This window comes from Myotis nattereri, assembly GCF_964212035.1.
Source record: "Myotis nattereri genome assembly, chromosome: 1".
NCBI lineage: Eukaryota > Metazoa > Chordata > Mammalia > Chiroptera > Vespertilionidae > Myotis > Myotis nattereri.
The window spans coordinates 38441508-38453652 of record NC_138075.1 but is presented as its reverse complement, the minus strand read 5'-3'; the positions used below and the strand labels follow the sequence as shown (position 1 = coordinate 38453652).

Genomic DNA, 12145 nt, shown 5'->3' with positions numbered 1-12145 from the left:
GACTGAAGAGTCCCAGGTTCGATTCCGGTCAAGGGCACGTGCCCGGGTTGCAGGCTCCATCCCCAGTGGGGGGCATGCAGGAGGCAGTCAATAAATGATTCTCTCTCATCACTGATGTTTCTACCTTCTCTCTCCCTCTCCCTTCCTCTCTGAAATCAATAAAAATATATATAATAAAAATAAATTTAAAAAATTCATCCCATAAGTCTGTGCTTTCTCAATATGGTTTCCAACAAATGGAAAGATTAACAGATAGTCATTATATTCAAACCAGACTTGACTCAAAAACGAGCCCTGGCTAGTGTGGCTCAGTTGGTTGGAGTGTCATCACATATGCCAAAAGGTTGTGGGTTCCATTCCTGATCAGGGCACATATCTCCCCCCACTCTTCTCTTCCTTCTAAAGTCAATAAGCATATCCTCTGTGAGGATTTTATTTTTTTAAGTAGGGGGAAGGAATCATATTATATGTACTTTCAAGTTGGGTTTATCACATAAAATATTCTGTATGTATGTTTTTCCATGTCAGAACATATAAGTATCTCATTCTTGAACAGATACACACAATTTCTTACAATAGACCTCATATATTTTACTTAAAAAAGAAATCCTCACCTGAGGATATTTTTCTGTTGATTTTTTAGAGAGAGTGGGAGAGGAAAAGACAGAATATAGACATGAGATAAACACATAGATTGGTTGCCTCCTGCACCAGCCCAACCACGTACCTGCAACTGAGGTAAGTGCCCCTGACCGGAATCAAACCCGTGACCCTTCAGTCCGAAGGCCAACGCTCTATCCACTGAGCCAAACAGGCTAGGGCATAAAATCTACTTATATAAACTCCTATTAAACTCTGCCAATTTTTCACTATTATCAATATTATGAATGAATACCTTTGTGCATAAATCTTTACAAGCTTTTAAGATTCTCTGTGAGAAATTCCAATAAGTAAAATAAATTGCTAGGTCAAATATTTACAAGCAAAATTCTGGCACTTATTTTTAGATTTCTTCTGGATAATTCACAACCCCACCAGTAACAGAATCGGTTTCTTCAAACCCTCCCTAAACACTGCACATTTTAGTCTTTGCTAACCTGATTGCCTTTCCCACCCCTTTCCCCCAAAGATAGTTCATAATTCAAATCCTTTATTTCACTAGAAATGAATGCCCTTTCCCTATATAATTAACCATTTAGTTTTCTTTTGTTATTTCTGTCTATGTCCTTTGTCCATCTTTCTACAGTTTTTTAAGGATTAGGGAAATTAGCCATTTTTCTTTCATACATCTTGAAAAATTTCCCACCTCAATCTGCTTTCTGACTACTCATGTTTCTGTTCTACAGAATTTTCCAACTTTTATGCAGATATATTTATCAATTTTGTGTTGGTTTGTTCAATGACTTCAGTGTTTTGTGGTTTCTGAAAGGAATCTGCCAGTGAACCTGTACTGTGCACCATGGCTTTTACAACAGTTTCCTATATTTTCTCACCCAATTTAAAAAGGCCTTCTACATTATCTACCAAATTTCTCCACTTATAAGATTTATTTTCTTCCCTAAAAAAGTACTTCCTTAAACTGATTACTGTTTCCTAAATTCTTCCATACTTTTACAACTAATTATTTCTTTTCCATTAAAAAAAAAAAAAAAAAACTCCCTTAAGTTAACCTCAAATCATTCTCCCTTCAATAGAGGTGAAAGGGAATGAGAGAGGTAATCACCCAGCACCCCGGTGGTACAAGAGACGGCACACCACCCAGTGCAGGCTTCCGAGGGAGCTTTGTGTGAGCTATGCCTATCTGGGCTAAGACTTGGGATAAGTTAGAGCTGGCCCTGTTAAGGGAAGGAAGTCATTATGGACAGAGGAAATTATGTTTCACAAGATAAAAAATTAATCCCTGCACCAGAGCATCAACATTCCCAAGTGGGATATTGAGGATAGAAGTGTGCTGCTAATGAGTGTGAGCCTTGGCTACTGACAATCATGGGCAACTGAGAACTATCCACAGGTTACCATTCATAAATATCCCATATTACCAGAAAAACAGCACCAGGGCAGGCTCTCTATTAGGGATCCACATCAATTCTGTGCTAGGTGATAGATAATTAACATCATTATAACACCTACAACTATTAAGCCACCTACTGAGCACTTAGATGTCCCAAGCACAGCACCTTTTACAAAATAACCAATCCCTCCCTCTGCCTGCCCAGTCCTTTCCCTCACCCTAAGGCTGTATCTTTACTTTGTGCCTAGGGTTATAGCAATAGGAAGGTCTGAGAAACCTTTAATGTATTATAACCACTAACATATTATAGAAAGGGAAAAAAATCCAAAACTTTCAAATAAGCAATTGAAGGCCTAAAAAAGTATTCTGTCTCCTTCTTTATGTATTTCTGTACTTTACAATTTTCTACAATACTCACACATATACTTTTACAATCAGAAAAAAGATATATAATCAATGAAAATTTCTCATGTTCACCCCCTGAGGATCACATCTACTATAAACATCCTATAGAATAAAGAGGGAATATGCAAATTGACCATCACTCCGCCACAAAGATGGTGGTGCCCACAGCAGAGGCGGGGGTTTCCGTAACACAAGATGGCTGCACCCACAGTGGAGGTCAAGTTCCCGCAACGAGTCTTAATGAGCAATTAGCAGGGACCTGAGGCTACATCCCCTTCCCCCACATGGGGCTTGACAGGGGACCTGAAGCTGCGCCCCCCCCTCCCAGTGGGGATTGACGAGGGACCTCAAGGCACATCCTGCGCCCGGCAGGGCTTGACGGGGGATCTCAGGCCACGTCCCCCACCCGGCGGGGCTTGACGGGGACCTCAAGGCGTGCCTCCCGCCCGACGGGGCTTGACAAGGATGGGACCAGCCGGGTCTGGATCTCGCCCAATGGGGGGTGGGCCGGCTGGGTCTGAGTCTTGTGCAATTTTGAGGCACACATGGGTGGGCAGGGACTTGACTCTGGGTCCCGTGGTGCGCCCCAGACTCTGATAGGAGGAAGATTTTCATATACATTTTACTAATTTTCTTTCATCTCTGACACTTCTATTATAGAGAAAGGGCAAATAGCGACACAGTGGGGCCTTGACTTACGAGTTTAATTCGTTCCGTGACGGAGCTCGTAACTCAAATTACTCGTATGTCAAATCTTAAAGTGAACGAGTGAGACACGTGATGCTGGGCTGATGTTGTGGCGTTCACTGTGACGTTTGCTGCGCCAACTAGCAGTGGGGTATCTGAAGCTGGCTCATAACCCAAATATTAGCTTGCAACTCAAAAAGCAAAAAATCGGCTGAGAGACGGCTCGTATCTCGAAGAACTCGTTTGTCGGGACACTCATAATTCAAGGCCCCACTGTATTAAAATATTTCCTCTAAATAATCCCCTTTTAATGTGCATGAATTTCATGCACCAGGCCACTAGTACATATATAATCCCCTTAAAGTATCTAAAGTTCTTAGGTCCCTTGAGACAGGTTATATTCTTTGGGTTCCTTAAATGTAAGGGGGAGAAATAAACACACTGTTTTTAGGTTACTGAGGGGAGTTTTACCCATCACTGATTTGGGCCCAGATTGTGGAAGAAGAATTAATGACTATTTCTGGATATAGAAATAAGGCAGCGAGGCTTCTCAGGTAAGTGAGAGCATAGCAATCTCCTTGTTTAAGTGGAGGTGGTTAAAGAAGTAACTATTTCTTGAATTAGGATATGAACACAGTAAGAATTACTAGCCATCAAATTTTCCTTCCTTAGCTTTAGGCATATACTAGTAAGGGTGGAATGTTTATGGACAAATGCAATAGGGAAAAAACATGGTCCTCATCAGTATGGTTTTTATGTTAGAATATTTAGGATTTCAGAAAATACAGTAAAAACACTCCACTGGCAGGAATGAAGGTTAAGTCAGTAGAAAACGGAAACCAAGTACCATTTAGTCTCCTAACTTGTAAAATGGGAAAACTGCTTACAGGACTTAGTTACAGGGATTAAATAATATAAATGTGAAAGCATCAAGTACAGGCACTTAGCACTTAATATACTCTAGTTTCCCTCTCCTTCATTATAATGAGTGATTTAGCACTTAATCTTACAAATGTATTATACTGAACTATATATACATATATAAAAATACAGTTCAGATCTGGAAGTGAAATTAAAAATTAGCATAGTCTAGGCACAACTCCTCTGTTTCTTCACTTTTAAGATAGGTTAATAACACATAGCTTTGTGGTAGGAAATAAATGGCAGATAATAAATGTGAAAGCCTTTCATAAATTCTAAAAGGTATAATGAAGCGTAGCCAGTGATACTGACTGAAAACCAAACTTATATTTTCTTAGCCAATACAATCAAACAGCAGTAAGGGCGGTAAACTCTTGTCTAAAGGTGGGGAGATCATCTACCTGTAGAGCTTTTGTTCTGCTGAGTAAGGCATACAAATGTGGTCTCAGAACTGAATTCTTAAGACAACAGATTTTTATAGACAGGCTATCGTCACCGATAACCAAAGGAATACTAGAGGGAGACAGAAATATCTAAAAGATAATTTTTTGGATGTTGGTTGTGTTTTCCCCTTGAAATCTTCAGTAATGTCTAAATTTCTTGTTCATCCTTTATCACACTTCAGTTTGTTTAGTGCCTATATTTCTGTTTCCTGGTAAAATGTAGTAATATATTCTTAAAACTCATTAGTGAAGGTAATGCTGCATCATTCCTGAAAATGCTCATAAAATATGTCTGCCTTTTTAATCTACACTTTAATCCAACAGGCAGATTTTCCTGGTGCTAGTCTCTGGGTATCCTCACATTATGCTCCCCATCCCACCCCTACCCCTATTATAAACCAATAACTGACTTCTTTCCAGTTTTGACTGGGAAGATGACTTTAACTTGTCAGTTCCCTAGTGAGCAACAGTGCTATTTTTGGTATCAGATAAATGTATAATCCAGAAAACTATATTCCTGTTAAAAGACCTGTAATTGCCCTAGCTGGTTTGGCTCAGTGGATAGAGCGTCAGCCTGTGGACTGAAGGGTCCCGGGTTCGATTCCGGTCAGGGGCACATGCCCAGGTTGCGGGCTCGATCCCTGGTGGGGGGCGCGCAGGAGGCAGCCGATTGATGATACTCTCTCATCATTGATGTTTCTGTCTCTCTCTCTCCCTCTCCCTTCCTCTCTGAAATCAATAAAAATATATATTTTTTTAAAAAGACCTGTAATTGTAAAATGTTCACCAGTACAATCCATGGATTGTGTTGGAGTCCTGCTTAAATCACTTCTCTTCATCTCTTAAAAAAGCACACAAGTTAAAAGGCAGGTGAAGAAGTGGAGAAGTAAGTGGGTATTGTCTTAGGACTGGGGCCAAGGTGAGAGATGAAGAAAGGATAGTGTCGGTGAGAATACCATGGTATAAGGAAGTCTTCCCACTGAACAACAAAAAAGTAGTGTTTAGATATTTTTCAACCAATCTGTCTACCAACTCTTACTTTTTACAAAATTATATAAAGACACAGCTTCCTTCTTAGTTGTGAAAGGAACTATTATGAGATAGTCTTTAATATCTAATTTTCCTTGAACTGTTAAACTATTTTTTATATATATGTTTATTGCAGTGGTTCTCAACCTGTGGGTTGTGACCCCTTTGGTGGTCGAACGACCCTTTCTCAGGGGTCACCTAAGACCATCCTGCATATCAGATATTTACATTACAATTCGTAACAGTAGCAACATTACAGTTATGAAGTAGCAACGAAAATAATTTTATGGTTGGGTCACAACATGAGGAACTGTATTTAAAGGGCCAGAAGGTTAAGAACCACTGTTTTATTGATTTTAGAGAGGAGGTGAGAGGGAGAGAGTGATAGAAACATCAATGATGAGAGAGTCATTGATTGGCTGCCTCCTGCACACTGCCTACTGGGGATCAAGCCTGCAACCCGGGCATGTGCCCTGACTGGGAATTGAACCCATGACCTCTTAGTTCATAGATTGATGCTCAACCACTGAGCCACGCTGGGCCAGTGAAATGATTAAAACCTGTATATTCAGCTAAGTCCATTAATGAAACTAAAAAAACACACAAAACATTTACAAGAACTTTAATATGCATGATCACATTCAAGATCCATGTAAGCACAGATAATTAGGCTAATTTACTGAAAAGAATCAGAGGTTAAACAAGGGTTTTTAAACTGTGCTATAAATCTCCATATTTTATTTCCAAGTGATTTCCCACAGTTAGCAAGTTTTTCATAGAGTCTGAAAGCAAAACACAGAGTACAAAACTTTCATAAATACTAAAAATACCTCACAATCAACCTCTGACCCCCGAAATTTGAGGCTTAGTAGTAGTCAGTGTAAATCCTTGAGAGCAGAGACCTGCCTTTCTCTTCTGTAACTTGCAAGAATGTTTTGTGTAGATAACTGTATCCAGTGAGAGCTCACAAAAAAATGATTTGGCTTTTAGCACAATGGTTCTGGGTCTCAAGAGATTCTTTCATCCTAGCAGATATTTGGCATTGTTCTGGGAATGATGAAAACAAACTCCTCTTCTTAAGGAATACACAGTTCAGAAATGGGAACAAGGAAAAGTGACATGAAGCTGGCTTCTTGTCCCTGAACCCTAAATTTTCTTTTTTATCTCTCAATTTTGAATGGTTCTGGTATTTGCTCTTTTTCTTGGTCAGAAAAAGAAAACCACTAGAACACACCCCTCTCCTGAAAATTCACTTTAATGCTCAGATTTAGAAAAAAAAATTGTTTTTTAAAGGTTTATTGCCTTTTATCATTCCTTCAACAATATGCCTACTGTGTGCTCCACTGCTGCTGTGCAAAATACTGGTGATGATTGAACAAAACCAGAATTCATGTCCTCATGAAACTACATTGTGGATGCAGAGCTCCTCCTCAAATAAATAACATTACACATCATGCGCAGCGCCAGACGGCATTGAGTGCTGTGACAGGGAATAACGGGGGGAGAGATGGAAGTGTGAATCTACCTTAGGTCAGGGAAGCCTCACTAAGAAAAGAACATTAAAGTTAACACAGAAAGACAAGATGTCAATCAGGAGGTAAAGTGTTCCAGGCAGAGGGAACAGCAAGGGGAAGAGCTCAGTGGTGAAAAAGTTTAATGTGCTGGACGATTTAAGCATGAATAGCATGAGTTTATATTTGAATGCTTAATATATGCTAGACTTCATGCTAAGTAGTTTAATGCATCCTCTTATGTAATCACTACCAGAATCCTCACCATTTTCAAAATGAAACAAACAAGCATAGGCAAGGTTAACCTGTTCAAAATCACATAGCAAGTGGGGGGAGCTTGGATTCAATTCAATGCAGTATCAACCCAAAGCCTACATTTTTAACTCAACCTTATAGCCAAAGTTAAAGATAAGCAATAGCCAAATCACGTGGGACTTTATATGCCATGGTAAGGAGGTTGGCTTTACTTTTTAATTAATTAACTTTTTTGAATTTTAAGCTCAATGGAAAGTCATTGAAAGGTTTAAGCAAAACAATAACGTTATCTGATTTACTTTTCTACAGGGGCTGTTGTGTGCTGGCCAGAGAGGCTGGGGAGAAGTTGTAGAGTTAAAAAAAAAAAAAAAGGAAACCAATAAGTAGCCAAGACAGAAGTGAAGGCAGTCTGGACTAGAAGTAGACAAATTCAAGATCTATTTTAGAGCAAATCAAATTAGACTTGCCAATTATTTGGATACATGAAAGATTTCCCAGGCTTCTGGCTTACTAACAAAGGGATTACCACGAAGGATAAAAAAGAAATGATTCAGGATCAGACAGTTTGGGAAAGAGAGGTAGATCCATTCAGTCATTCAACAAATCTTGCAATCTTATCCTCTACTGTGTGAGGACACGGGAGAGTACAAAACTGGTCAAGTCTTGCCCGCATAGAGCTTACATCTTTGGAGTGGAGGGCAGTTAGACAAAAATAACATGTAAGCCACAGATGGAGATAATTGCTATGTAAGCCAATAAAGCAGGTCACCTGGGAAAGGAGGGGACCATTTTAATTGAGTGGTCAAAGAGTTTCTCTAATGAGCAGAGGCCTAAAGGAAACAAAGGCAGCCCTGACTATTTTGGGGAGAAGAGCTCCCAGCAGTGTGAAAAACACTGCAATGCCATGAAGCAGAAGTGTTTTTTGTGAGTCTGGGGACTGGCAAAGAAGCCAGGTGGTATAGCAGAGTCGGTAAGGGGAAAATAATAGAACAGAGGAGAATAGGCAATGCAGAACTCTGATTAAGGACGTCAGCTTTTTTACTCTGAAATCCTGGAAGCTTTCAGAGAGGAATGGAGGAGTGGTGTTACTCTGGTTGCAATATGGAAATAACACTATAAGGAAGCAAAGGCGGAAGCAGAGGCTCGTGAGGCATTGTTCCTTTGGTGGATCAGCGTAGTGATGAAAGGGTCAAGCTTAGGATAGCTTTTGAAGAGTGGATAGAATCTGTTGATGGGATTAGATGGGGTAGCATTAACAGAGGCGTCAAGGAAGACTGTTTTTTGTCCTGTTACCAAAGAAGAATGAGATTACCATTTACTGAGTTTGGCATGAGCATGGGAGGAACAGATTTATATTGGAAAATAACTTCAGTTTGCCAAGATAGAGATACTTATTACAAATTTAAATATAGATGTTGGGCAGGCAGCTGTTTTCTAGATTCCAGAGAGGTCTGGTTTGGATCTAGTCTGGCAGTCTTCAGCATATAGGTGGTATTTAAGTCATGAGAATGGATGTAGGAAAACATACAGATAGAAGATCCAGAACTGAACCCTTCAAAAACTCCACCAGTTTGACATTCCCGTCTCATACGTAGTATTCTTAAAATTAAAAAACTGCTTTAATTTTTAAAGCTATCACTTATTAGGTCAGTTTCTAAAGTCATCAAATGCATCCATGGAAACGGCAATGAACTAAAAAGATTATATTCTACAAATCTCAAAGCAGGGGGGAAAAAAAAGAACCAAACTCCATTCATGATCAGAGGAAAACTAGGAACTCAAAACATTTCCAAATATAATCCAAATATAAAGGCTGTACAAACTAATGGTTAAATGCATGGTATAAGAGTTCAGGATGTCTGGATATTCATTCTGGTCTCTATACTCAACTATGTGCCCTAGGGGAGGGCACTTACCATGCAGTTTACTCAGCAGTAAGTTGGGGATAATAACTTCTTGGATTAAGTGAATTACTGCCTGAACTTTTGCAATAGAAACGTTAGCTTATCTTAGTGAAATAAAAGTTGGGAGAGAGACCCTTCAACTAAACACGAATTCTTCAATTACCTTCACCAAGGACTTGTAGCTCTGTTTTGATTTCAAAACTTGTTCCTAAATTTAATTCTCTGAACTCACGGCTGAAAACAAGGCCAAAACACATGCCCAAACTCCTTAGTCTCCAAAACAACCAAGGAGCAACTAGCTAGTCCCAGTTCACAGGGAGCAGGCATGTCTGGTAACAAGGTCCAGCTGCGACAGGCTTCCCAGGCTCGAATCCCTCCTTAACCACTTACTTGATTGATTCTCTTCTGATTTCTCCCAGAGGATGAGTGTATTTTCAGACAGAGAAAGGTTAAACCAAGCTTTGAATGGGAGTGCAGCAGAGAGCTGAGACTACAACTCTCAGGCAGCAACAGGGGGGGGACCTCTCCAGTCACCGTCCCTCCCTTTCCCAGAGCACAGGGGGGCCAGGCTCCTCTCGGGTGGGTTATGGGGAAACGGCGACCTTCCCCCATCTAGCGCCCGACCCCGACCCCGTTCCCTGGGAGCAAAGCAGCTCCCCTCCCCAGTTCCCCCTCCTCTCGCGGGAGTCCGGGCTCCAGACCTGGGCCTCGGGCTCCAGCCTCCAGCCTCCAGCCTCCAGCCCGGAGCCGAGGAGCCGCCCGGGGAAGAGACAATAGGGCCGTGGCGGCCGCCGTACCTCTCACGGTCGCGGCCGTCGAAGTAGACGAAGTCGCCGTTCTGGACGCACTTGGCGCAGGTCAGCCGCCGGCGGGTGGTGTTGCACAGCGGGCACCGCTCCACTGCCACGTACAACCCCTCCACGTCGTCCACCGAGTCCACCAGGTGCCGGGCGAGCGGCCGGGGCCCGCAGCCCGGAGCCTCCGGCGCCCGGGCTCCCTTCCCACTGGGAGCCGCCATGATACCCTGAGAGCGGAGCCAGTCACGTGGGATTTTGTTTTCAACCAGATGCATCCTGGGCGAGGGGGCGGGGCCTGGGAGGCGCCAGGAGCGCGGGCGGGGGTCCCGGCGAGACCCTGGCCCCGCCTCCCGAGGGCGGGGCGCCGTTGCCGTTCCCGTCCGCGGAGGGGCGGCGTGTCCCGAAGCAGAAGTTCTGTTAGAGGGGCGAGTCGGCCAACAAAATGTCATCCTCGCGGGATCGTGCCAAGGCCACAGATTTACGTCTCTAACTTGTGCCAGAAATAGTCAGTCATACGATGCCCCAAGGAGTCTGGGAAAACGGATTGGGAACAAAATAAGGGACTTCCTTTAATTCGCTTGATGCTTTAAAATTTGGCTAAAACGACCCCAACCAAGGTTGGTGAAGGGGCTGGGTCTTGGAATGAGGTCTCATTGTGGCTCACCCACTTCCTTAATGGCTGTGTGATTTGGGGCAGATTCCAAACCTCTCTTGGCTTGTGTTCTCATCTGCTTAATGGAGAAGTACCTACCTAACCAGCATCGTGAGAATTACTAAGCGAACACGTTTAATAATCTGAGAATATTTTACAAATAGCCAGTGGAAACAGCCACACTACTGAACGTAGAAGTCACCTTGGTATCTTTCTGAAAGGATCATTTGAAAGTAATGGCCAACATTCCTCCCCTATCCACTCTGTCTGGGCCATGCTCTGAGAAAGAATTTGAACTAGATAGAAAATAACCTAAATAGGATTACTCCCAGTTTCTTTTTCAGGGAGGGGTAAATAAGGTGGGTCATAAGATTGTTAGCAGCGTAATTAGTGTTTGAATATGCTCCTAAGCCACAGAAGGAAAAAAGAAAAGTGGGCTTAGAGGTCAAATTATCTAGACCAGTGATTCCCAAGGATTATTTTGGGAGGTTGTCAACTGATAACTGCCCTAAATTCTCTCGCTAGCAGGAACTTCCCTCCCAAGTTCCACACTTAGAGGTTCATAACTGCCAGCTAGGCAGCAATGATGTACCATGGCCACCAACTCGCTCTCCTCACAAATCTGTTTCCTCCTCTTGGGAAAGACATAATCACTACCACTTGGGGCTATGAGTCATGTTAGCCTTTTCCCTCCCTGTTAACCTCCACATCTCCATCAAATGCTGATGACTCCACAAACTAATTAGGTCTTGAATCTAAACCCTTTGTTCCATCCTCTTAGTCTTATCTGATGTTTTAACACAATCCTATATAATAAAACCCTAATATGCAAATCAACCAAATGGCAGAACGACCAGTTGCTATGATGTGCACTGACCACCAGGGGGTGGGTGCTCAATGCAGGAGCTGCCCCCTGGTGGTCAGGGAGCTCCTACAGGGGGAGCACCACTCAGCCAGAAACAGAGCTCACGGCTGGTGAGCGCAGCGGCGTTGGCAGGAGCCTCTCCCGCCTCGGCAGCAGTGCTAAGAACCCCTTGGGGGACGTTTGCCTGCCGGCTTAGGCCCGCTTCCCTAAGCTGGCAGGTGGACATCCCCCAAAGGGTTCTGGACTGTGAGAGGGTGCAGGCTGGGCGGAGGGACCCCTTCCCCATAATGTATGAATGTCATGCACTGGGCCTCTAGTAGGATTATAAAGGCACACAAAAAGCAAAAATTCCCCATGCTGTTTCAAAATAGAGCTTACACTAAATCTGAATAGTTCCTGAAAGTTTAAGATTTATTTTTGAGAGAATTTTCTCTGATCATTTCAAACAAAAAAATGTGATTTTCCTCAAGGTTTCAGACTTTCATGTTTCATTTGTATTCTGACAGGATCCTTCACAGTGCCTGTACCTGATAGCTAGGATCATTTAATCAATATTTTAAAAGGCAAAAAACAGACACATTGATTTCTCTCCTGCTAGATATTACAGATAGTATCTATTTTATGCAGTTATTTGAAATTTCTATATATCACCATGCATTTTCAGA

General features: G+C 42.3%; 1 protein-coding gene across 1 annotated transcript in view; it reads right to left on the bottom strand.

Annotated features, from left to right (window-relative positions):
* The window catches only part of ATG14 (autophagy related 14), a 35933-nt gene extending 25734 nt beyond the window's left edge, over window positions 1-10199 (bottom strand). Inside the window, exon 1 of the mRNA XM_081113724.1 lies at window positions 9964-10199. Within this exon, the coding sequence (XP_080969850.1) occupies window positions 9964-10184 (221 nt within the window). The 5' untranslated portion in view covers window positions 10185-10199. The remainder of the gene's footprint in view (window positions 1-9963) is intronic.
* Window positions 10200-12145: the final 1946 nt, after the last annotated feature.